The sequence below is a fragment of the Oryzias melastigma genome, linkage group LG17 (assembly GCF_002922805.2).
Source record: "Oryzias melastigma strain HK-1 linkage group LG17, ASM292280v2, whole genome shotgun sequence".
Classification (NCBI taxonomy): Eukaryota; Metazoa; Chordata; class Actinopteri; order Beloniformes; family Adrianichthyidae; genus Oryzias; species Oryzias melastigma.
The window spans coordinates 8,588,971-8,616,911 of record NC_050528.1 but is presented as its reverse complement, the minus strand read 5'-3'; the positions used below and the strand labels follow the sequence as shown (position 1 = coordinate 8,616,911).

General features: G+C 39.0%; 1 protein-coding gene across 5 annotated transcripts in view; it reads right to left on the bottom strand.

Moving 5' to 3' along the window:
* The window catches only part of LOC112147272 (zinc finger protein 521), a 137,019-nt gene continuing 109,078 nt past the window's right edge, over positions 1 to 27,941 (bottom strand). For all 5 annotated transcript variants that reach the window (XM_024273527.2, XM_024273529.2, XM_024273528.2 and 2 more), the window contains 2 exons: positions 21,198 to 21,313; positions 1 to 1,327 (listed from right to left, as the gene is read on the bottom strand). In XM_024273527.2, coding sequence (XP_024129295.1) covers positions 1,298 to 1,327; positions 21,198 to 21,313 — 146 coding nt within the window. In that variant the 3' untranslated portion in view covers positions 1 to 1,297. The remainder of the gene's footprint in view (positions 1,328 to 21,197; positions 21,314 to 27,941) is intronic.

The following is a 27,941-nucleotide window of genomic DNA, read 5'->3' as shown; positions in this document are numbered from 1 at the left end:
TTTTCCTTATACAGTTTTTAATATTTCCATCACATGTGCAACACAAAAAAAAAGAAAAAAAAAAAAACGAGGTCTGCCAAATACAGAGCTCCATATTTGTACAATACATTTTAATAACATCGGAGACGACCGTCTTTTTGCAGCAGGAGGTGGTGATTTCCTGTAAACTGGGTAAGAACAATTGTCAATCAAAATGTCAAAACATTAAAGTTTCATACAAAAGTGCATCTCAGGTTCAATGAATTCCAAGTATTTACATAACAAAATGGATTAAAGTTTTGTTATGAGGGTCTTCCAGCTTTTTGTAAAGGACAATAAGATGCTGCAAAAAAAACAAGATATGAGTGTGGGCACTCTCCAGGAGAGCCAAAGATCGGGCTTTTTATAAGTTTATCTCACAAATTGTGTTCTTCACGACCCTGAAATTCAAATCTTGCAAATTTAAAATACATAGTGACTTAAAGCATTAAAAAAAACACAAATTCCAGTAATCTCCGGGCTCCACACGGTAAACATTAATAACAGAAATGTACAGGTTGAATCAGTGGGCTTGAGATTTCCCCACGCTCTGAGAGCCACATGGGAGCTTCACGCCTCTGTTCACGAGCCAACCAGAGGAACTAGCCTTTCCAAATCTGTGTCACTGCGTTTGCATATATCAGCATCCCTTCCCTCTGTCCTGTTTTTCTCCTCTGTTTTTTTGTTTTTTTTGCCTCTTCTATGAACTCCAGCGCAGGCAGTGCAGTTTTTGTCGTCTATCCTGGTGAATCCGACTTCCTCCATCCCATAATGAGTGACCACGTCTGGATACAGAGTGACTTTTGGCGCAGTGGGAGTGCCACTGATGAAAAGAGTCCTTCTGGGAACGATTGTCAGTTCCTGCAGTTTCGCTTCGCTCTCAGTGACACCCTGTTTCTCCTTTAAGATCCATCACGTTTGACTGACAAAGTCATTTTTTTCCCTTTAATGTTTTCAAACAAACATTTTAAACTGTACATTGGCAAATACTGTATAAGATTGCAATAGAGCTGAGGTTAAGCAACACATGAAGAGGTCTATGTACAAACAAGTTGGTCTTTTCTTTATTTTTGTCATCATAGTTTTAAAGAACACAGTTTTCTTTTATGTCCCTTCGCTTGTTCCTTTTTTTCCTTCCTGTGACAGGGTTTCTTGGAGTTGAAACTTCAGTGCGAGACAGTCGGGGGGGAAACTGCCCTGATGGTAATTGGCGGTCAGTCATTGTTCTCGGCATCATGTGATCCTTCTGCTCTGCCGCGGCGCTGAACTCTCTGCCATGTTAGCTGCTGTGCTGAGTCAACGTGTGGTTCTGCAGGGACAGAAGAAGACACAGTGGAAACACGATTATTAGACGGAGCAGGAATGTGTTTCCAATTCTTCAAATTTATCTAAAGATTCACAATTTAGCCCTTTAACATCTGAGCTTCAGTGTTTATATTCTTTGATTTACTGTAACTTTTCATCAGTCAACAAGATAATTCCAGTAGATTCCGAAGGCATTTTTCTGTGGACCTATGACCAACCGGGGACCAGTAATGGTGCCAGTTAGTCCTGCTTAATGGGTCCATTTAGTCCAGGTTTAGTCCGGAATGGACCGCTAAGTGGAAACGAGGCATTGGTGGACCCGTAAAAATGCATATTTTTTCTATGGGCATGCTGCAGGTGATAGGTCGTACCGTAAGAAGACACATGGGTAAGCCAGGATAAAGACGTACACATTTTTTTTTACTCCTGTAAATTCCGCATCGTACGTACGTAAGAGTGCGCTTCTTTCAGCGGAATTATTTCCCTCCCCCTTCGGCTTCTCCCTACCTCGACAATTGTCAGGGTATTTGGAGGGGTAGTGGTATGGAGTAAAATTTCCGCCAAAACTCTCCCACAAGCATAGACCAAACTCCACGTACAAAATAAATGTATTCCAGGTACGCAATGAACTTTCCACGCACGGGAAGAACATGAACACAGAAACGTCCCCAGTTTCTGGGATTTGAACCGGGGCCTTCTTGCTGTAAGACAAGAGCGCTAACCACTGCGCCACCTTGCAGCTAGTTTTTTCAAATTAAAACAAAAAAATGAAAAAGAAAGGACTGCTTTATTTATATATCATTTTTTTAACTACTATAGAAAACAAATTATTTTGATGTTCCCATTTTTTAAATAGAAAAATAAAGCAAACACATGAAGAACGTTTAAATTCATATTCTAAGAGTTCCTCTTAGACACAAGGGTGACCTGAAGTAGTTAGTGAAAGCTGCTCACATTTTCAGCTGTCAACAAAAGAATGGATACTTTATTGTTCGTGACAGTAAAATGAAACTCAGGAGATATGACATCTGAAAATACTGCCGTCAATTTAAATATACGAATCAATCTTTTTCTCATTTATTTACATAAGAAAACTCTTTGCGTTTTCTCCATCCTGTGATCCACTGCTTTTTTTAGAAAACGTTTATTGTGTGTGTGGAGTTTGATATATACTCGTGGGAGAGTTTTGGAGGAAAAATAACCCCATATAGAGGTGTCTGAAATAGTTTTTTTAAGGGGTAGCCATGGGGTTTCTGATTGTATACCTGAACCGCGTCCAGGAGAAAGGCATTTCCTCAGGAGTAAGGAGTTTTTAAAGTTATAAAAGCGATGCTGTTATGTATTTCCAGCTGCGTGCTAACGTAGATGAGCGGCGACTAATGATGACATCACTGAGGGTTCGTAACGCCTGAATTTGAAAACATAATTTTTCCATATTTCTCCGTTTGAATGGGGTAAATGTAGGGGTAAGGAGAACTCTTTGGGGTAGGAGAAGAATTCAGAATCGGCCTTAGAATTTAGAACTATAGACAATCAGACCGTCAATCACTAAAGACTAGAGTGTAAGCATCACTCGTACACCATGGTTGTGACTGAATTCCTCCCCTAATCACTATATAATGCGTTTGCCATTTTCGCCAAAACCGAGTGCACTAGAAATTTCCCAGAAGTCTTTGCAAAAAACTAGCGTGCTTTGATGCTCACTAGATTAGTGAATATAGACCACAATGCATTGCGGTCGAACAATTTTGAACAAAAAATGTGTTTAAATGCAATTTTTGAATAAACTATCAACATTTTAACCATCAGAACACAGTGGAGTCATAAATAAACTTCATCATAAACGATATCATATTAGTCTAGAAAAATGAAAGAAAAGTAGTGATCATCGTGTCTTAATTACCTTTAAAATCCAGGACACTATATACACTAATCCCTCACTACATAGTTTTTTTAGGAATTGGGGGGGATCCATAACTTACAGTATCCTTACAAATACTTCACGATACGTTTACCATGGGATTGGTATGTTCCATTTTCATAACTTCCCTTGAGGTGGTCGTATGACCCTCGAGGGAACTGCAAGACACACCTGCGCTCCCCTGATGTTTACATCCTGCAGCATTTGACAACACAAAACCGCTGATAGATATTCTCCCCAAATCCTGCCGACCGATCAAAGCCTGTATCCATGGCAACAAATCCATAACAAGCCACAGACACACCTGACCGAATCTCACCAGTTTATGCAGTACCTACATTTACTAAACACCCAGAGAAAAGCTAAATAAATACCTCAGGAGCAGATGAGGGCAGAGATGATTTGATCCTCCACACTTTTAGAAGTGTGTAATGATGTACAATTCACTCTGACAGGACATCAAGCTGACAATACCGCCGTTTGCCTCCGATCTACGCAGGCACACACACAGACTAGTAGTGGTGGGGCAGCTGCGCCAGGTTTTTTTAAAGGGAGTGTGGACCAGGGGGTGTGTAACTGGTGTCCCTGGTGGGTCGAATCCAGGTCATCTTTTGAAGTGACTGCTAATGCCTTTAATGCAAACTACATGCCCCACTTGCTGCGCTCTGCTTAAAACACGGCCTTGGACTCTGTACGCTGGCACGGACTAGACACACCTGTCACCGAGTCATCAGCGCATGCATGCACGGACGCACGTGCCTCGGCCTTTTGTCCCGCACACGGGCGGCACACGACCCGGTATGTGGAATCAAATTCATGGCGCGCAATAAAATCAAGGTATAGTGAAGCAGTCACCTTCAGTCGTGTTGGTGCGGAATCCCTCGGGCGGCGCCGAGACGCCTATTAGCCCCTCTCGCAGCCATCCCTTCCCTCTTTACCCTTTCAGTTGCCTCCATACAAAGCATTTAAACACCTTGACAGCTTTGCCTTCAGTTTGGGCGATTACTCCCCGACAGGTGGGGTAATAAGCTGTTTGACGGGGAGCAGAATTGTGACCCCTGCACGGGTTAGCGTGGCTCACCTGGGCCTCACGTTCCCTTTTTTTTTTTTTTAAAGAAAGCGGCTGCGGACAGCTTCCCCCCTCTTGCTGAAATAAAGCTCCTTTAAGTGAGTCTGGGAGGAGACTCCCCACGGGATGCTCTTTTTTCCTCACCTCCTCCCTCCCTCCAACCCCCCAGTGAAGACATCCTTGGTGTTGCCGAGGAGGGACAGGAGCACTGCAACCTTATTAATGAATGCGGCCCATTACCCGTCAGCCTGGCTCCTCGGCGACTCCCAGAAGCCCCTGCAGTACGTGACTTCAAATGGCAGGATATTGACACGGGGAGAGCAAAGCGGCGAAAACTGTGTATGCCTGTGTGTGTGTGTGTGGAGAAGAGAGGAACACAGAGGAAAAAAAATTGTGCTCAACTGAGTGTGCACGTCTTTGTGTGAGTCTGCCAGTCGGTGTGTGCGTTTGTCTGGACCCCAAAGGAATGTAGCTCCTTGGATATAATGTAGGGCTCGTAACAGCTATTAGAGGGGAAAATAACCCCTCTAGGGAATAGTTCCCCCTCTGAATGTCCCAGCTCTGTCTGACACACACTGGATTCTACCTTTTCCTTAAACATGCCAGGAGTTTTCTCACTGAGGGCTTTCTCAAGGACAGTGTAAAACGACTTCAGTGGCTGTGGCAGCCACACAGACTAAAGGGAAATAGACACAAAAAGGAAACTGATTCCTTTATCTTATGTGGATACTGAACTCTGCAGAGCAGCTATAGACTCTTTAAATGTGGAGGATAAAAAGGGAGGAAATTAACTTCCAAAAACGGAGGTGAGTAAAGTACGACAGACCTCCACAAGTTTGATAAGAAAGGTGCAAGAAATAAGTATCCCCTCGATTTATGGGTGTGTAATTCTTGATTTTTAACTCATAATATACATTTTGCGCATAAGTACAAACATTAACAAAATTCAAAAAAATACAATTTATACATGCACAAACTAGAATTACAACAGCTTGAAAGTAATTACACACAAAAATCTTTAAAAATTACGCTTGAATCACTTGTTGCGCACCTCAGTTGCACATGAATCTGTGGTGAGACTCTTTTCACAGCTCAGAGATTCGTCCATAAGTGATGCGTTCAAATCCTGCTAGAATGCTGGGTCATCAGAGCTCTTTCATAAGCTGTTTTACACTTAGATATAATATGAAAATTAATAATAATTGGTGAATAATATCCTGTAAAACTTGACATTTTCCCACTTTTTTAAAGGGTGACCAAACAGGGAAGTTGGAGGCTGACTCCACCCACAGCTGAAATTTGAGAATCCAGTCAGAAGGGGGTGGGGCTTGGGAGCAGGACTGTTATCATTACTGGAGCTGCAGATCATGACGTGAGACTTCTTAAACTTACATGGTTTAACCAATCACGAAATTCAACTGTAATACCTCAATTCAACCATTAGGGGCAGCAGCCAGACTATATTTTCTAGAATTAAGCAAGATAATTTTTAATTAAAAATTTGAGAGACGGCACATCTAAAGCCCCATTTATAGAGGTCAACGGACAAAAAAGTTGATTTAGGGTTTGGTAACCCGATATGCTTTATAATTATTATTTTAAAAAGTCTAAACAAGGGTTTTTTTCAAACTTTTATCTCTTTAAAATTAAAAATGTGTCCTAGAACTGATCGTTTCCTGAGTCTGTCCCGAGCACTGGTCACAATCACAAGGATATCAGGTGGCGCCGGACCCTTAGAAACACCCACAGATCGGAGCGGGTCGGTGGGCTGATCAAGCCTGACCGCCCCGTGGGTGTTTAGAAGGTCCTTGCAGTGCAATCACCACGAGACCAGACCAGAGCGACCGCCCCCGGTCCGCCGCCACCTCCGATCTCTATACAGTCAATTCACGGAGTTCTGGCCACCAGGATAAAAACGCTTGCTTAGTCTTTTTTACATTAATTAATTATTAATTACTAGTCTTTTTTACATTAAAGATCCGCTTAGGAGAGTGAGGTTTTACTGGATATTATTCACAATCTAAGTTCAAAACAAAGTTCTAGTAGTATTTAAATGCATCACTTATGGACGTGAAAAGAGTCTCAACACAGATTTGTGCGTAACTGAGGTTTTGTGTGTGTGTAACAAGTGATTCAAGTGTAATTTTTAAAGATTTCCGTCCGGCATGTAATTAGTTTCAAGCTGTTGTCATTTTAATTTGTGCATGTGTAAATGGAATTTTTTTATTTCATAATTTTTGTAATTATACGCATAACGTGTTATATGAGTTACAAATCAAGAATTACATACACGCAAATCCAAAGTTATGCAAAAAATCCAAATTGCGCACGCACAAATCCAAAGTTTTACACAAATCAAGAATTACGCACGCATAAATCGGGGTGATACCTTCTTCTCTCCGTAGCGCCGGACCCTTCTTAACTTAAGATCGAAAAGTAAAGTCAAGTCAATGAAAATTGAATTTTGAAATTTACCGGATATTATTCACAATGTAAGTTCAAAGCGGCTGATAAGAAAACTCTGATGATCCAGCATTCTAGTAGTATCTAAACGCACCACTCACAGACGAATCTGAGAGACGTGAAAAGAGTCTCACCACAGATTTGTGCGTAACTGAGGTGCGTAACAAGTGTAATTTTTAAAGATTTGTGTGTGTAAATAGTTTCAAGTTGCTGTAATTTTAATTTGTGCATGTATAAATTGCATTTTTTTAATTTTGTTAATTTTTGTACTAAATGTATTATAAGAATTACACATGCACAAATCCGTGTGATACTCATTTCTCTCCATACGAGGAGACCGTCCACTGCCTGGACACGGAGGATGCCACTAATGGTGTCACAGTAAAATCACTGCAATTTAGGATTAGATGCCCTCCATTAAGCCTTTTAGCTCTCATCCTAATTTTATTCCCAGAGAAACTCTGCCTTTCCCCGTGTCATCCGTTTCCCTCCCTTCCATCCAACCCTTAATCTCCTCCTCGATCCTTTCAACCACCTGCTGGCCGCACAGACCTGCTGCCGGGCCCGGTTACCAGCAGTGCTCAGGTAAACCACGGCGCTCGATTCTCCACTAAATTAAATTTCGCACTGATCGATAACTCACACCCACTTCCCTGTTATGAAGACCGGCTGAACGGGAGAGAGAAAAACCCTCTCCTCCTCTGCTCTATGTGCCACCGTTAAACCCCCGCTTTCATCTGATTACATCACCTCACCGCAACGCCTTCGGGGGGTGGTGGAAGAGGAGGGAGAACACCCGGCAGGGGTCTTGTGTACCCATGCAAACAGGTGCAACACGTCTTTGGAGTTTACCACTTTGGCTGAGAAGGGGGGAGGAAAAAAAAAATGTGGGAGCAAAGGAATCGGCTGTGGATTTGATTCATAAACTAATCATTCTTTATGTCGCTCCCTGTAGCTCCGGCTTCCATCGATAGCACCCAGTCTCCAGTGAGGTAACGCGGGGCCGAGTCTTACATCAGCTCTGCGGACTCGCAGGCACGGCCTCTCTTTCATCAGATCTTGCCGCGTTAAGAGAAAATCCTCAGATTGTTCAACATCACAGGCGGAAGATGTAAAGCTTAATGGTTACGCTAACAAAGTTTGATTAGCATAATGGTAATAACCTGCTGAGCACATGCTAAGTGGACGCGGTTATTTTCTACCTGGTGTTATCGAGCAGAGAACTTTAAAGCTCGAGCACTTACAGAGCTGAGTGAGCAATAAGGACTTTTTTAAGTCCATCTTTCCCCAGAAAATAAAGCCGTGTGCACTTTACACAAGCACAGGGTTCACCAGTGAATTGACCAGGTGTGTCATGTGATGCAGAACTCCAGAACTGAATTATTTATGCTTTTGAAATTGCTGCAATTCGTTGACTTCACACCAGAGACTACATTTAATGTAGGATTAATTTGAGGAATAAAGTAATCACAATAAATATTACAGACCTACTCTAATGAAAACTGTGTTTTTTTAGCATGTTCTTGTAGCACTTTACTGATGATAGAGGACACAAATGAAGAAAATTTAGCTTTCAGAGTATTTCAATATTTAAATCATTGTGAATCAGGAGCAGATGACAGTATGTTTGAATAAGAGCTTATATGAGACTTGGAAGTAACGCAAGTCGGGCCACAAGTTCCCTAATCTGCAAGGGGGGGTCACAAAAAACGGACTATTTGATCCACGGTCCGGTGCGGTACCTGGTAAAACAGTGTGATTAATCGTGATTAATCCCAACACAAAAATGCGATTAATCCAATTTATTTTGTAATCGACTGACAGCAGAACTAAAAAATAAATGTTGTACATGTAGAGTTTTATGTGAGATTTCATATTGTGATTATCCCAGATAATTAGTGGTCGGCAAATACTGAGACAAAAAAAAATTGTAGCGATTAATCGCGATTAATTTTTTCCATGTTTGCGATTAATTTTTTTTTTTTTTTTTATAGAATCCCGGCCCTACTTATTATACATAAGTTAGTACACATTGATTTTTGAAACTCTGACAGCTTGTGGGTAGTACAGCCAGACTCTTGCTCTAAATGACTTCCAAAGATTACATTTTTTTAGCGATACTATAAAGTTTTGCAACACTGGAGCTAAAGCCTTAAAGGGCTAAATCAGCTCTAGAAAAGGACAGAAGTGTTGCATTCAGCCTGGATCCTTAATGACGTGTTGAACCCGGTTTGGTATCGACTCCTTTTGTGCTTTCCTTACTGTTGACCGGTCCACCGAGGGAGTAATCTTTCTGCTCTGACCTCAGGCCAGGCTTACTACCGGCGAGTTTGGCCGACGAAGAACACAGCCAAATAAATAAATAAACCAGCAGTTGGCATTCTCCACAGTCATCACTTATCAGGCCGCATAGGAGGGTCGACCCCAAACACTGTGGTACCACCACCAGCCCGGTCTCCTTGGTAACAGACTGTCTTGTTTGAGGTAAAGTGCCCTGGGAGCCGTGGTCACTCTGTAACAGCAGTGGGCTTGGAGGCAGAAAACAACAGCTATGGATTTCATCCAGTTTCACAGAACGCTGTTGAAAATATATTCTAAATCCATACCGTTTGAAATTCTTTGATTACAGGTCTACCCACCCCATGGAAATACTTCTAAAGTGTAACCAGAGACGATGGACCACCCTTTTTTTGTGTGAGCGGGTACTTTGTACCTCCAAATGATACTCATTACCCTGTCTAAGTAGACAAGTGAATGGTACTAAAAAACACACTATACAGTGTTCCTGCTGTTTGACAGAGGTAGCAAAACAACTGCACAACTGCTGTGTTATTATGGGGCCTCATTAAGTGAGGGGAGAGAGTGGGAGGGAAGGAGGGAAGGCGATGGCGAGACGACCGGCGAGCAAAGCACAAAAGAAAGATCCGAACTGTGTTCTGAGGTGATCGCAACACGCAGATGCCGCTCCGGCCCAAATGAAGACTATGACTAAAGAACCCAATTAAGGGCTTTCTTAGGGGAGCCATCTTGGGAGGGGGATGGGTCTTCCTGGGACATGAGCCCTGGGCTACATCCTCTAATTAGACGGAGCGAGGGGGGAGGATCTCTGCCTGTCACTGGGAGGGAGATGGGGTCCGTGGGGTTCTGCATGTCAGTCCCAGAAACAAAACACAATTACTTTCACATTTAACCACTTCAGTCGGGAACAGCCTCTGACGACCAGAGACCCTAACCCCCCCCCATCCCTATTGTAGTCGTGACGGGGTCAACATCAAAAAGAGTTCACTCAAAGCCAACATGGAGCTTTTAGCTAGTCTGTTCTAGCTGATCACAAAGATGAAAACGATGTTTTTGATGCGTAAAAAAGGTTTTAAGTTGTTCCGACTTATCTTTGATTTATACGTTTTTCTTTAAATCAGCCCAGTCAAGATTCTTTTTGTCTCATTAAGAGCGAAAATCTATTAAAATGAGTCAAAATTCTTTAGTTTCATAGTGTTGACAATAGCAAAACTCAAAAAAACCTAAAATTTGTCTAGAATGTTTGTTTCAGTTTAATGGATGTTACTTTAAAGTTCAATAAATGCCGACAAGCTACACTGGAATTCATCGTCATCGGTTTAGGATTAGGAATAAGTTCTAGTTTTAGATTTTATGAGGGTTTGTTAACCCTGTCATGCATGAATTATGATTAAAAAAAAGTTTTTACTGGTTTTATTCGTCTTTAGGGACACAGAATAACGTTTTTTAAGGTAAATTCTATAAGGATATATTTATCTGTCCACCAAACATCAATGCAATCATATGGTAATTTGTAGGTATAAGTGTAAATAATTTCAAATATGAAATCATGTTGTAATGGTGATTCCTCTATCTCTATAGCTTAATTTATCTGGTTAAATGGAATTGAGAAAAGTGTAACAACATTTAATCATCAGAGGATGTATCTTCCCATCAAATCTATGAACTGTCATGTCTAAACTGAGCATTTTATCTCTGTTTAGTATCTTTTGGTATAACAATACATATCGTGTGAGAGATAGAAAAGTTTCTATCATGTCATTTCTCTTCTATAATTTTTATTTGTTTGTTTTTATTACTCAACTTTAGTACAAAAATGTATTTTCCTACTAAGAAACTGTTGTGGACTTAAAAAAATCTCATTTTTGACAAATCAGTTACAAGTTACGTGAAAAAATGCAGTCAGAGAAAACTAACGGCAAGAGAAAAGATTCAGAGAAAAATTGAAAACATACTTTATTTTGTTATTGTTATATAAAAGCATTTATATCGTGACATAACATTTTTTTTCCCATATTGTCCAGCACTTGTTTATATCACATATTTTCTATCAAAGTATTCTGTTCACTTTAGTGACCTCCATCCATGAAAGGGTTAGGATGGGACAACTTGTACTAAACTATATTCTCTTCATGTTTTGTTCTAAAATTAGTCAATACACAAGTCACTTAATTAAAATAAACTAAATTTAGATACATATATATATATAAAAATTGCTTATAACTAGCAAAAAAAGCTTATTTTTAGTGAGCATATCATTCAATCTGCTGCAATACCTGCAGTTTTTTTACTTTATTTTTAATATCTTGAAAGCTTGTGTGGAACTCCTCATTTTTAGATTTTTATATCGTATTTTAAGGTTTCTTGCTTAAATTGCCTCAGACAGATAATTGTACAACTTTCTAATTATCTTTCTCTGAAGGTTAATGCTGTTTTTTTCTATTTTTAAGCTACTTCTCTCAAACTTGCGCGTTTGCGTGATCGCTCAAAATGAAAAGTCTATGTAAATGTGCTTTAATGTGGGTTTCAGGCTTCAGCCTTCAAAACTTTGGCTTCAAGTTACACTTTTAAGTCTATTTTCTGGCGTACAAACTCCATGAACTCACAGAAAGCAGGTCAAACTTTGACCAATCAGGGACTCCGATTTGGTAGTGACGGCGAGCGTTCTTTTCAATACATGGAAGGAAGTGCCATGAAAAATTGAGAAATTGAGAAATATATAACATCAAGTGAGTCATAAATTGAAATAGAACTGTGAAATATAAACCCAAGATTCACCAGATTTCACCGAATTATTGTAACTCTACCAACTATTAATATGTGTTCAAGAATCCACGTGTTCCTGAACAAATACACAAAATTCCTTAGATCATTATGTTTCACTTAACCCAAAAAAGTGACAGAACTTTGGCGTTCCTCGGTGAATACACAACTCCAGTGGGAACAATTGTTGTGTTCACTCTGGCCTCTGCTGTTGTTTGTTAACATCAAGAGCCCACCAGGCGCCTACAAATCAAACCTCTACAGAGGGAAAAATTAAACCCGCGGTAAGTTTTCTGAGAAGCACTTTCAATGGTGTTTATCAAAGTTGCGGAAAAAGTCAACTAAGAAAAGTAAAAGAGACGTTTCTGAGTAAGAGATCCGGTGATGGATTCCAGCGCGCTACACCAAGCATCTCCTCTTTGTTTGGATTTAACTTTCCCCAGTGGCGCAACAGAGGAAAAAGAAAAAAAAAAGGAGAGCTCAAAGGCTTCTGGGAGTTTTTGTCATGTCTCCCTCCAGACAATGTGTTTGCATGCACATATCAGACCCTGGGAGAGTCGCAGACAAAGACAAACACATGGAGCACGCACACAGATGTATACCAGCAAACATATTCTCACAAGCACACATTTAGAAAGAAAAAAGTCTCCCTGGATCATTAGGTCTGTCATGCTGTCTAATTCTGATCCACCTACAAAACTGGAACACAACTATTGTGATACATTATCTAAAAGTGTTCGTACCCCCGTCCACAGCACATAATTATAAAAAAGCTTAAATATTAATGATGGCGCCTTACGAGCCGCTATTATTTCCTTTTCTAATTGTTGTTTTATATCGCCGCGCGACTTTTTTTGACAGGATTCAAAGCACCTGGGGTGATGAAGAAGAAAACAAGTTGTCATATAAAAGGAAATATAAATATATATATGCAACTTTCAAATGCGTGAGGAGCTGTCACACTTGGCAGATCAAGACATTCAGAGGAAATTTGGTGTTTGAGAGCCACATGGGGACGAACGCGCCGCGCTACGCTTTTGTATGACACATTTGGGACTTGGGGCAGTCCGGGCATTTTTGGGGGCATATTTTAAAATGCATAAAAAATAAAAAAGGAGGGAAAACTTCCTGGGAATTAAGTCTCCCGCGTGATATAAAAGAATGAAATGATTTCTAAGAGCTGTCATTGACAGATTCAGAATCAAAAGCTATTTCTCCTTTACTCCTTGTTATCTCTCAAAATGTTCCCTCTTTTGCAGACATTGTGACAAACGTAGCTGTTTACACTGACCCGGTGACCGCAAAGCCTATAAATATGCTTAATTAAAACGGTAGAATTGGTCACAGCTTGGCAATAATGGCTATCACAAGGGGAGAGGAGAATCTCATTTGTGAGGGGAAGTAGAACATGATGCAGATGTGCTTTTGTCACTTTCAGCACTCATTAAGGCCAGAGGCTTCAGATTGTCTTTGAAGGAATCCTTTTAAAAAAGACACACCAATTAAGGTCCGTGTCCTGGGGGTGTCTGAGGAGAGGGAGAAGTCATACAGGCGACTGCCCCGGTCCTTTCCACTCCTGAGTTGATCACAGCACGGCTCAACACGTGAGTTACACTCTCATGTCACATCCGAGGAATGATAATCAAATTTAAAAATGGGAGAGGGGGGAATTCCAACCTCGTGCGGAAAACGCCATTATCACTGTTTTGCAATTTCATTGTCAATGTTTGGTCAGAAGGGAAGCAGGGATGGAGGCCTGGAGCTGAACCAGTGTGTTTGTTCAAAAATATGACTAAAACTGTGCCTCCGTCAGTTAATGGAGCTGGCTAATTAAGCTCCTGGTGCGGGTTACAGAGTTACCCTGGACTTACACGGGTTCGTCAGCCGTGCATAACCATGTCCCCACTCCCCCCTGGCTTCCAGAAAAGTGGTTCGTCCCATCATCCCGTGTCAAGTAGTTCATCCCGCTCTTTTCTGTGATTCAGAAGTTGAGGTATCGGGCGCCATGCCTTATCCTTGTTGCATGTTTTGTGTCATAAATGAGGATATGTTTACGTACTTCCCAAATTAAACTTTTGTCGTCCATGGAGAAAATGGACGCGATGCTGACGTGCATTTATCGCATGGGGACATCACTTTTGAGTTTTATTTTGAAAGTACATAGGAAGTTTGTCTACTTTTAAAGACCCACTCCAATGACAATTAGTGTTCTTGTAGCAATTTTCTCATAGTGGGTGAATTTTATAAAGTAATTTAAGATTAAAACCATTTTTTCCCAAGTATTTCTTTATTAAAAATGCTGTTTGATCAGGAGCAGATGAAAAATTTGTGACGCAGCAACTAGCATAGGCCAAAGTCTCCTTTCTTTGCTACAATTCTGATGCATCCACTTGTAGACAAATAGATTAACGTCTCCATTTTCCTCGTCTGAGCGCCCATCTGGCTCAGAACTCATGTATATGGCTGGATAGCTCTGATTTTGGTTGCATTTTTGTCCATGCTAATGTTAGCTTGAGCATATGAGGAGCTATTAAGCTAGCAGGAGAAAGCGTAAACAATGGGAAATTAGTGAACTTTCGCGCCAACGGTCAGAAATAGTTTTCCCCCTTTCCCTATATAAATCAATAAGAATGCTGTTTGCCGACAGCAGAGGACCAAAACCAAAGCAAAGGAGGAGGAGGGGCGAGCTCTGATGTCATCATCATGCGCCCTTGGAACTTCTGACTCCATAAACAGATTTATGAGATACTTATTACTCGACAGAATGAGAAAACAAAAAAGCAGTTTTCATTGCCTTTGTCACTTTAATTATGTGACAGAATGAGCGGTGTTGAAGAAGAAAAGGAAAAAGCTGTTTGGAGTATTCCTTTTTTAATACTATTTTAGAGACAAATATTGCAGGTACATTTAGAAAACTAAAAAGCATTTCTGTTAATCCATTTTAATTTTAAAGTGTGATATTTCTGATTGAATTTTGGTACAAATTTACCAAAGATCTTTTTGAAAATTAAATATCAAATGCCATTTTCTTCATAATTTTAATTATTTCACAGAATGAACGGTGTTGAAGAAGAAAATGTAAAAGCAGTTCTGAGAATTTAGAGAGACAAATATTGCAAGTTCATTTTGAAAATGAAAAAGCATTTCTGTTTATGCATTTTATTTTTCAAATTTGATATTTCTAATTAAATTATGGTACAAAATGACTAAAGAACTTTTTTAAAATTAAATGTTAAATGCCATTTTCTTCATGATTTTAATTAAGTTACAGAATGAGCTGTGTTGAAGAAGAAAAAGCCTTTCTGAAAACTGCTTTTTAATTTAATGTAAGAGACAAGTAATGCAGGTAAACTGTGAAAATGAAATAGCATTTCCAGTATTGAATTTTATTTTGAATTATGAGTCCATATGAAATGCTTGTATTGATTAGATTTTCACTTTGTGAAATTAGTGATGTCATAAAAAATGTCCTGCACTATATAGTCTTTTGTGTTGTTTGGGATCAGGGTGAGAATATGTACATAGTCATAGTTTAAACTCTCTCCGGCTAGAAGCACAAGCTAACATTAGCGTAGAAAAAAAAAAAAAAAAAAACGGCGAGCAATATCACAGCTATCCAACTGTACAGTTTTGATTCAGATGGCAGCTCAGACAAGGAAAATAAAGACGTTAATGAATCTATTCGCCTGTAGTTTGATTTTTTCGACTTTGAGTGGAGAAAGTATATTTTAGTTGTCACAGACCTGATCTTTTCCAAACCACGAGTTTTCATCTGCTTCTCATCTAACATGATTTGAATTAAAACATTCTCAAAAATACAGTTTTAACCCTAAATTATTTGATATATGTTCTCCATTATGAGAGAAATGCTCCACAAACATGTTAAAAATATGATTTTCATTGGTGTGGGTCTTTGAAAGGATTCAGTTTTTGCTGTCTATGTGTAGCAGGCACAACGGGACAGCAGGACAGTGGAGCTTGTTTGGGTGAAAATATAAAGTGAATCTGTGTTTTCTAGTTGTTCAAAAGGGGGGGCAGTAATTGAGGGTCAGAGAAACTGCTCCACTGCAAGCCTAGTTGCCCTCCCGATCAGCCCCTCATGAAATATCGAGACAGGGCTCCATATTTTAATCGGGAAGGGGAGGATGTGAAGGAGTGTGATGGTAGAGGGGAGACCCCGGGAGAGTTTTGGGAGGGAATGGTGGTCTATGTATCTCACAGTTTTTTTATTTTATTTTTTTTTTTCTGGGGGAGAAAGTAGCATAAAGAAAAGAAGTGGAGGAAAAAGAGAAGCAGAGAGAGAGTGAGATTATTCTCCACTGGAATCTGGATTCTAGGGCACACAGGCCCAGGAGTCAGTCAAACCGGCCAGTCTGAGGGGGGCGCCCAGGCGGGGGGTCCTGTGAGGGCTGATTAGATGGATGCTCTCCCATCATCCATCTCGACAGGCTGGCGAAAATTGGCTAGCCCCTTGCAGGGTAGAGTTCACGGGGGGAGGCAGTGGGGGTGGATGCGGAGTGCTGCACCGGATACCTGTCACAGCCTTTGGTCCGTTTCAGGATCTCAGCAGCAAATTAATAAAATATCTTTCCTGCTTCCCTTTACCTGCCGTGGCAGCTCTCCCTCTTGCCGCTCATTCTCCCAGCTTGCTCTGGCCCTTTGACCCCTCCGACTACTGCGAGAGATGAGGAGCCCAGGCAGCTGGCGAGTGAACCGGTGTCAGGGAGAAAATAAGGAGAAACTCCAAACTCAAGACTGCGTGGAAGGAAGACAGCTCCACTTCAGACAGACTGCAAAACGACTGCCCCGTGTCAGCAAGACATTTTGATGTACGATACCTGGGAAATGGCAACAAAACAACTAAAAACAAGCCTCTTTCCTGCACTGTTCAAGCTGTGGAAGCTAAAATAAGTAATTTATCACCTTTCTTGTTTGGAGTTTGTGCTCTTTTTTGAAAGGAATTTTAAAATGAGCAAAAAGAAAATCTAGATTTGGTGTTTTAAAAAGAAATTGGGACACCATAAAAGGCCATTGACATTCAATTTTGAGTTTACACATTTACACACATTTATTTAGAAATACATTAATAATCTACTATATGTTTTATATATATTTATATTAATCTGATTCAGTTTACAGACTGTGAAATGTATTAGTGAAATAATGAGATTCTTAATAATATTAAGTGTTACATGGATTCTCTAAAGAAGTTTTTAACAAAAATCTTCAGATCATTAACATTGTAAACATTGTTCTGCTTCTCCTGGAGGACGTTTCAGTTTGGCCACTAGGTGGCGATCGCATTATAGCATTACACCTTATTCCAGAAGAAGGAGAAAGTGTTTTAGACCACAAATTGTTACTTTAAAAAAGATTTCCTTAAAAGAGTTTGGAAAATTCATGCCTGTGAGTTTGTAAAGATGTTCATTTAGTCAGAAATGTATCTTTACGTCGACCTAGCGTTAGCATTAGCCATCCTATGGGAAATCCTATTAGCTGTTAGCATCAAGCTAGCGGACTTTAGCTTTATGTGCTAAATCGATCTCTATTTTTATTAATAGATCACTGATCTGTTAAGCTTAAATCAATTCAAATCGATGAGTCGTTTTTGTCAATGATGTCACCAAATTAAAATCTAATCAATATGAGCATTTAATGATGTCTATTTATGAATCCACTTTGTTCTGATGATAAAAACGGTGTTGGTTTATTTAAAAATCACATTTTTAAATACAGTCCTTCAAAATCAATCCCCTTCATTTAGCCCTCCAAACAGAGAGTTATGAGAAAATAGTCTCTCATAAATCAGACGTCACTTTCGTTCGATGACATCACCAATAATCGCTGGTCCGCTAGCGTTAGCGCAGAGCTTCCAGCGCTCAAATATACATAAAACATTGGTTTTATAACTTTAAAAAGGCCATATTACGCGAGGACTTTGTATCCCTTCTCTTGGAGGGTCGGGTTTAAAAAAATTGCACAAAAAATGCCCCTTCAAATGGAGGGGAAGGGAGAAGGGAATAATTCAGATTTAGCCTGTCTCTTGCTAACATATAGCAACTCACAAGCGAAAGCTAACAAAAATAAAAATAATAATAAAAAAAAAAAAACGGTGGGCAATATCAGAGCTTAACAGCTGTATAGTTTGATCAGACGAGGAAAATAAAGACATTAATGAATCTATTCATCTCCAAGTGGATGCTTTTGAATTTGAGTCTACGGTAACCGTGGCAACCACTTTTCCTCTGCTCCCAACAAGATTTGAAGAAAAAAAATACTCAAAAAATGCAAAATTATTTTATATATGTCCTCCATCATGAGAAAAAGGCTCCACAAACATGATTTTCACTGGAGTGGGTCTTTAAGATTTAAGTTTGGTGGCAATCCAATAAGAAAAGTGCTTTTATTCGCCGATTGCAGATGTATTTGAGAGCATGTCAGCATGCGCTTCCGTGGAAGTGTCTTCAGAGCGAGGAACAGGTTGAGGATAATGATCGTCTTCTCCCCAAGCTCATTCCCGCTCTCCTTTCATAACCCCCTGTTTCACAACAGAGTGCCATAGGTCTTTCATGTTGCGCTGTTGTTTTTTCACATGGAGTAAAACAATATAATCATGCATGAAACATCACCTCGGGGAGGTGGAGATCACTTCATTTCAGAAAATGTCAAACACACGCAAAAAAAAGTAGGAAAACATCCCCAGGTTATTTGAGATTGTTTACAGGTATCTGCTGCTACCTTTTCTGTATAGAAAACACTTGTTCCAATGAGAGATGAAAATGTGACAAATAGGTTGGACTTGAATGAAAAGCATGGAAACTTGCAGTTCGGTGGCGTGTCAGGGTTGTTAAATAATCTTTCCGCAGCGGAGTTGTGCGTTGGCGGATCAGGACTTGTTTTATTTATGTTAACGATGCTCAGATGACCGGCAGATAATGATCACGTTCACCTTCCTCCTGGCAGCGACGCACCTGTGCTTACAAGCTGAATCTCAATATGAAAATCATTGCCAATCAATGCATACTTCCTCTGGCTACCCGCTAAATGCACAAGACGGGCGCGCTCGCTTCTGTCTGCACAAAATCTTTAACATACTGTAACTTTTCAACAGTTAGCACCATCAACGTAAGTCCAGCAGATTCTGAAGGAGGAAAGCGGCTTTCTCAAATCTCGGCTGAGAATGGAGTCAGCCTCGGACAGCCCTGTTTGGTTACCCTTTAAAGGACATGTGTCAAAGTCAAGGCCCGGGGGGCCGGATCCGGCCCACCAGGTAATTCTATCCGGCCCTCCAGATCATTTTTTTTTTTATTATTTTAAGTTATTTAAAGGTTTAAGTTGATTTATTCTGGAATGATATTCCTGCCTTTTAATCATTTATAATTATGTTAAAAAGTTACGGTTTTAACGTTTTAAAAAATTTGCATTCTGCTAGCTTTTTGGACTATTTTGGCGTTTACTAAGATTTTTAGGCTGTTTGGAGTTTAGCTAATATTTACATATTTCCTGTTTTGGCTAATTTAGGTTTTTTCAGTTTTTCAGGCAATTTTGGAGTTTAGCTATTTTTTCAGCTTGATGCTAGCTGTTTTGGCTAATTTAGGACTTAAAAAAAAAAGTTTTTTAGGCCATTTTGGAGTTTAGCTAATATGTCAGTTACATGCTAACTGTTTTAGCTCATTTAGGCTTTTTTTGTTTTGTTTTTTAGGCTGTTTCGAGTTTAGCTAATATTTACACACAAGCTGTTTTGGCTAATTTAGGTTTTTTTCAGTTATTTAGGCTATTTTGGAGCTTCAGCTATTTTTTCAGCTACATGCTAGCTGTTTTGGCTAACATAGGTTTTTTTTCTAGTTTTAGATTTTTTAGGCTAATTTGGCATTTAGCTAATATTTTAGCTGACTATCAGCTTCAGCGTTTTCAGCTATTAGCTTCAGCGTTTTCAGCTATCAGCTTCAGCGTTTTCAGCTATCAGCTTCAGTGTTTTTAGCCATCAGCTTCAGCGTTTTCAGCTATCAGCTTCTGCGTTTTCAGCTATTAGCTTCTGCGTTTTCAGCTATCGGCTTCTGCGTTTTCAGCTATTAGCTTCTGCGTTTTCAGCTATCAGCTTCAGTGTTTTCAGCTATTAGCTTCAGTGTTTTCAGCTATTAGCTTCAGCATTTTCAGTTATCAGCTTCTGCGTTTTCAGCTACCAGCTTCTGCGTTTTCAGCTATCAGCTTCAGCGTTTTCAGCTATCAGCTTCAGCGTTTTCAGCTATTAGCTTCAGTGTTTTCAGCTATTAGCTTCAGTGTTTTCAGTTATCAGCTTCTGCGTTTTCAGCTATCAGCTTCAGCATTTTCAGTTATCAGCTTCAGCGTTTTCAGCTATTAGCTTCAGCGTTTTCAGCTATCAGCTTCTGCGTTTTCAGCTATCAGCTTCTGCGTTTTCAGCTATCAGCTTCAGCGTTTTCAGCTATTAGCTTCAGTGTTTTTAGCTATCAACACTAGCATCTTCAGTTATCTAATTCAGCTTACAGCATTCACACTAGTATTATCGCAGGTAATGCTTTATATCTAGTTCATAATTATGTTAAAAAGTTAAATTTATTTTCAATTTTGTGTACAATAAATGTTTATCCTGTTCAGCCTGTGACCTAAAGTGTGTTTGGATTAGGGCCTCTTGTGCGATTGAGTTTAACACCCCTGATTTTTAGAGGGTTAAGGCAAATTAAGAATTTTTCTTTTGAACTCCAGAATATTCAGATTCACCATCTACAGAAAAGGATCTAGATATTAGTAATGTGTCGTGTGTGTGTGTGTGATACAGAATCCCCCAAACAAAACAGAGCTGCTTGAAAACACCACCACAGTGAAATAATATAATAAGGTCTGTTTCATTTTTTCACGTTCTCCAAGGACCAGAGGAAAAAGATTGCAAGAAAATGGATTATCTCTGTAACATTGCGAGTTCATAAGTCCAACTAGTAACTTTGTTGAAGGGCAGATATGGTTTCCCTCAGGACGGAGCTCATATTTAGCCATGAGGCCTCCTCTGTGATTAGGAGGAGAGATGCAGGCATATTGACTCAAGCCTGTTTTTGCCTCTGCACTGTATGTAATTACTTCTTCAAAAACGAGCATTCCACTAATCCTCTAATTCCAGATATTTTAGTGCTCTGTTGGTCTAATAAGCAAATCAAATCATATCTGCACATCACAAATGAGTTTTGAAAACGGACCGAAATAATTCCTTCTGAGTCGTTCGTCCCAGCCGGGATAGAGGGATAGCCGGCGTGCGCTGAGGCCGTGTTGACTTTTTGTTATGCTGTTAAAGCTTTCACTGTTTCTTCTTGCAGCTCGCAGCTTACCTATCCCCTCCCCACGGCTCACCTGTAGCTCTGTCTGAAAGAAGAACTTCTGTGGACACTGGGAGCAGTCGTAGATCTTGTCCTCCTGGCCGTGGGCGGAGAAGATGTGCTGCTGGAGTTTGTTGGCCTGAACGAACACTGTGTTCATGCGGAGAAACACAAGAGGGGAAAAAATGTTACACAAAAAAAAAAACAAGTTTACACTGAAAACTATATGATACTTGCAAACCTTGTATACACATTTAGGCAGATTTTACTTTTTCTTTCCATGTTTACAAAGATTTTCTCAGCACAATGGAGAATTTTCTGTCTCATTAGGAGCTAAAATCTAGAAAATTATTATTAAAATGAGTCTAAATCCTTTTGATATACTCTTGACAATAGAAAAACAAAAAAAAATCCAATCATACAGTATTTTTTTTAATTCAATAAATGTTGACAAACTAGATTGGCATTCATCGTCATTAATTTGGAAATAAGAATAAGTTCTAATTTGAGATTTTATGAGGATTTATTATTATTTATGCATGAATTATAATAAAATCAATTGGGATTTTTTTTACTGTTTTTATTCATCTTTAGGGATAGAGAATATCCTTTTTTAGAAAAGGTTATGTCTTTAAATTATATAAAGATTTATGTATCAGTCCACCAAACATCAATGTAATTAAATGGTCATTTGTAGGTATAACTATAAAAAATTTGAAACATGATATTGTTTTATTTTTGACATCATAGCTTGATTTTTCCAAAACATAGTTAAAGACACAACATTGTTTTTAAACATTCAACACATTTTTACAGTTTTAATTCATCTTTTCTAACTTTTCAAAGCTTTTCTCAGCACAGTTGAGGATTTTTTTGTCTAATTGAGAACAAAAAACTAGAAATAATTATTAACACAAGTCTAAATATTTTTGCTACATACTTTTGACAAAAAACAAAACTTGATTTAAGACTCAAAAATTGAAGTTTCTTGATCCAAGAAAAGCCCAAAGCTATTTTATTTTAATTTTTAGTTCATTTTTTGTGAATGTAATAAGAAACATTCTCATTTTTGGTTCAATTTTAAGGATGTTTTTCTTTTAAGTTTAATAAATGGAAGTAAAGTGCCAGTAGTACACCTAAAGTCCTTTTTTTCCTTTTTAGAAAGTCCACTTGAGTAAATAAGTTTAAGTATCGCAAGTATGCTTTAGACCAGGAGTGTCAAACTCAATCACACAAGGGGCCAAAATCCAAAACACACCTTAGGTCACCGGGTGAACAGGATAGACATTTAGTAAACACACTAAAACTATTTTGTTAAAACTTTCAAAAAAATGATTCCAGAATACATCAACTTAAACCTTAAAATTTTACTCTCTGTAAAAATATATTTTGCCAAAATTTTAGAAACAAAGTTAGAAATAAGTGCAAGATAATCCCAGGGAATTAACATCAATGATCTGCGATTAACCATGTAGTGTAGAAAGTATAACTAACTAAATCAGAACATTTTATAGTATATAGATGACATTTGAAAAGTTAACTTCAACTTCATTTTTAGTATACACTGTAAATATGATTGTAGTACAATCAAATATACTACTTTGTTTTTTGCTAAGAATAAGACTTCGTTTTTGGTTTATGAGGGTTTATTAAGATGTGCCAACTTAAGATCGAATTCTCATTTTGTTCTAAACTGAATCATTTCCACTTAATACACTAGTTTTTCATTCATCCATTTTCTAAGCTGGACCATTTAGAGTCACCAATTAACCTATGAAGTATGTGTTGGGACGGTGGGAGGAAGCCAGAGTCCTCGGGGAGAACATGAGCTCCACACAGAGAGGTCCCCAGTTGGTGATTCTGCCGGGACTTGAACCGGCGCCTTTTTGCTGTGAGGCAGGAGAGCTACACTAGTTTGTTGTCTCACAAAATAAGCTACAAAGAGGTACATAAAGACTAAAAAATAACATTTAATTTTTAACAGTTAACTTTAGTGCTTGTGTGGAACCCCTTTTGATATCTTATTATCAGATTTCTTGATAATGTTACTACTTTCTAGTGATTTCTTCATAAGATTCCTATTTTTAGTGGATGCTAAATGAAATAAAGTAGTGTGGTCTTCCTGAAAAGCAAACTAGCTAATGAACCAGTTGTGTCAAATGGCTTAATTAGAAGCAAACGAGCGCACTGTTAACACACAAAGCCGTATTGTTGTGCGATATACATCGAGATGAAATCATCTAGGCGTTAACGGTAACTAGAACGGTCATACTTGTGGCTTTGGTGCTGGTGAATGCATAATGTTAGGGAGTAATGGTGCCTCTTTATTTAGCTCTGCTGTGGGGACAACAAGCCAGGAAATAAACAACAACCACTAAAACTGGCATGGCTTCAAGTGCAAAACATGGCCTCCATTAGTCTACATCACTAATTATATTGACAATATAAATATTCATGGTGTTGCGCTACTTATTCATGCAGACTCGGAGTACGCTCGCCATCATACAAACACACAACTCGCTGGAGCTTAAAACACATACCGTACATTTGTGCTTTAATTAAGCCATAGTCCACACTAAAAAAGCTAAGTGGGGAGGAATTTTGAGTGTCATCCGCTTGTGTGTGTTCTCCAAGGAGCACTTCAAACGTGCCGTTTGTTATCCCAGACCCTTGTGCTTTAAGGATGGCGGTCTAATCTCAAAGGTCTGGATGCACTGGAAAAAGTTAGCATGTTGGGGCTTCATTTGAATTTCTTACAGCTCAAAATAACTTTTCTTCTAATGCATGCACCGAGAGGCCACGAGGAGAGGGAGGAAGAAAAGCACCACCACAAAAGGTGAGGTGTCTGTTGGGTAACGCTTTAAAGTGTCCCAATTTGAGCTCACCCCGGAGGACGATTATTAATTATTGAGCTGTGTGGGGTTCAGACGCGTCCGGCTCCTTCTGAATGTCACATTCCTGAGCCGAAATGAAAGTTAAGATCTAAGGCAAACACTCGGTGGGGACGTTGTCGGAATGCTAAAGCCGGGGATGACAGCTGTGTCTGGAACGTGGCGGTATGTTAAGCAGAAACGAACAAACCTTCTGTAATGAACAAACAAACAAACCACATGGTCCATTTCTGAGGCTAACGACCGCTTAAACACATGGCCGGTTAGCATAATTTTCACACCGGTCGACGCTCAGATATCACCCATATTTGCCTCCAAAATAAAAGAAAATGACATCCTGTTTGTGGGAATGTGGAAGCAGAAATGTGCTGGTAAACAACAGCATTTTTCTTGGGCTTTGTTTCGTCTGCGCGTACTGTACAGAAGCAGGTCACAGCAGCTGCAGGAAGCCTTCATTATGTCTTTGACTAGAATAGGAAAAAGTCAATACAGCAAAAATAAAAATGGATTTGAGACTTGGGGGGGCCTTCAAATACTGTACGACGGGGCAAAAACACAAATGAGATGTCAGGTTAGCTCTCAGTAACGTGTGCTGCTGCCAGTGGGCGGGACTTTTAATCAGATTATCAATTTAAAGACGGGCAATAACTTATATGCAAAACAGGAGTAAAAAAAAATATAGCCTAAAAATGATATAATAGGGCCTAATTGTTTTGATTTTTTTTAAATTAGCAATAAATCTTATATATAAAAAGGAATCTTCCAGTTTAGAAAGGGGTAAAATGAGCACACAGTGAAGGAATAATCCAAAACCACATCCAAACAGGATCAGTGGCTGGCCATTGTGTCTCTCCCTGCTGAGACTGCGAGCAGGAGAGAAAGAGAGGGAACTTTGTGGACTTTGTTGGCCGTGGAGCCGGAGCTGAACAGAGCGCTGAGCCTGGTTGGGCGTCAGGGGTGTCAGGGCTGAGGGGGCTGAGGGGCCAAGGTCTCCTCGCTGTGGGGGATATTAAGCCCTCTGATTAGATCTCAGGGGCCGCCATGGCAGACGTCTCCTTTACTGCAGGCCCCAGCTCATCTTTATTTTGGCAGGGTGGTGCTCTCTGCAGGCTGCATTGCACCAGTGCTAAGCTGTTTGTGCGGGGAGGAAGAGGAAGTTCACCCGCTTTGTCCTTTTCCTTTAGCCAATATATTTCAGCTAACTCCCATCATCTTCTGATTTGTTTTAAAAGGTGCTCTTTTTGGGTCGTTTTTAGTCTAAATTAAACGCATAATTTTCTGAGTTGTAGTTATTTAGAATTGCGGGTAGAGTGAGGCCCCCTCATTTCCCATCATCCCTTTGTTTACTCTCCCACTAGCTTGCAGCCCCCTCACACTCCAACCTAACATTACTGGTGCGACAAAAATGGGTAGCAATATTAGAACTATCTAGCGGTACAGTTTTAAGACAGATAGCAGCTCAGACTAGAAAAATGAAGACGTTAACGGATCTATTTGTCTACAAGTAGGACACTCGATTAAAGCTTCTACGTCACACTGTGTCAAGAACAGTCGTCTTATTGTCTGTCTTCAAGACAAAAATCTTATCAAAAAATGTTTTAATAGAAACATAAGAGAAATTGTTTAGGTACAGAAGAGGATTAAAGCTATGGAGCAAAAGAAGGGCCAAAATTAAATCTCATAGTTCAGACTTTAATCCCAAAACTCTGATATTAATGTCAGAATTTTGAGATCAATTATGGAATTCTGATTAAACCTTATGAATTTGACTTTAATGACTAAACCTCATAATTCTGACTTTTTTTGAAGTATTTTCTCACTTTTTTTCTTAATTTAATCACAGAATTCTGATTCTGATTCTTAGAATTCTGTATTTATTCACATGATTTTGCATTTTTTTTTAAGAATTTTGACTTTTAGACTTTAATCACAAAATTAAATTTTTTTCTTAGAAATCTGACTTTTTTTTCCTTATTTTAATCACAGATTCTGACTAAGCCTCATAATGACTTTTTTTCTTAGAAATCCGACATTTTTCCTCAGAATTTGTAATTTAAGCAAAACATTCGGACTTTATTAAACATTATTTTGCCTTTTTTTCTAAGAATTCTGACTTTAATCTCAGAATTCGACTTTAACCACACAATTCTGACTTTTTTCCTCAGAATTCTGACGTAAATCACATAATTCTGATTAAATCTTATAAATCTGACTTTAACCATTATACTGACTAAACCTTATTATTTCAAAACTAAATCACGATTTTCCCTTTTATCACCGAATTCTGACTTTTTCTTTTCGAAATTCTAACTTTTTTTCTTAATTGAATCACATAATTCTGACATTTTCTTAGAAAACTAAATTTTTTCCTTAGAATTCTGAATTTAATATAGGAATTAGACTTTAATCACACATTTCTGACTTTTTTATTTGAAATCTGACTTTAATGACTAAACTTCATAATTCTGATTTTTTTCTCAGTATTCTGACTTTTTCTTTAATTTATTAACAAAATTCTGACTTAAATCACATTATTCTGACTGAGCCTCATAATTCTGACTTTTTTCTTAGAAATCCAACTTTTTTTTCCTCAGAATACGAAATTTAATCACAACATTCTGACCTTAATCACATGATTTTGCCTTTTTCCAAGAGACTTCCTCATAATTCTGACTTTCTTTGTCAGAATTCTGACTTTAATTATAATTTTGACTTTCTTAGAATTGCAACTTTTTGAGAGAATGGTGAGAATTCTGGGTAAAAAAAAACGAGAATTCTGAGAGTAAAGTAAGAAATATTTTTGGCCTTAATTAATGTTTTTCTATGGCCTAAATCCTGTTCTTCATTTATGAAAACATGTCTTTGTGACTAGAATGTTCTCTTTAAATTAGAATTCTTGGCAAGACAACTTTTCTTAACTTATAAGTAATTTATTTTTGCTTATTTAAAAAAATATATGTGTCTTTAGAATTTTTTGGGATTGTTTTTGCAGTGTGCAAGGTTTTTTTGTCTGCTCACAATGATTTGCATAGATAAATACTCATGAATTCAATTCTAAGTTTAATTATCTTTTCATGTATTATGAGAAAAACAAGCTAAAAACACAATTTTGCCACGAGTTGGTCTTTAAATCCAAACAACACAGAGGATGATTCAGGTATTCAAATAAGTTGTTTTATTTGGAACGCTCGACTTGAGCCTTTTTGAACACATTTGTAAACTGTCATATTTTAACACTTTCAGCAAAACACGTGCAGCGTCTAATTTAACCACAGTTGTGGGACTTGTGTGGGTTTGAAAGCAGTAAATCCTGTACGGAGTTAAAAGTTTGCGCCTCATGCCGAGTTGGAAGCAGAAGAGAAGTGCTCGCACACAAACATACAGGATTTTCATCAGGCGCACTTTTGTTCTGTTTTGTTTGTTTTAAGCACATATTCCCAATCACAATTTCCACACCAGCCCTCCCTACTGCTCCTAAGGGTGCAGGCAGACACTTCTAGCTGCAGGCTCCCCCACTTCTGAAACCTGTCAAATCTGTCCTGGGAGAGTCAGGCGCTCTCTCATCATCCAGGGGCTTATGGACCTCTCTCCATTTACCCTCCCTCCCCTGCACAGCTCTCTTTTTCTTCCTCCACTTCCCTCCTTTCATCTCACATCCAAACTTGCCAGTTGTAACCTTCTCAGCTTCCTCTAAGTTTTCTCCTTTATTTTCCGTCCTCATCCACCGCCTACAACTTACTTTTTCCCGTACTTTTCTCCATTGTGTTTTTGTTGTCGAGCAATCCGTCCTCTTGCCGTTTTCCCTCCGAGCGGGGATTCGGGATAATCAGGTGCGTGAAAGAACGACAATCATTCTCCACCTCCCACTGCGTTTTGGGTCACGAGGG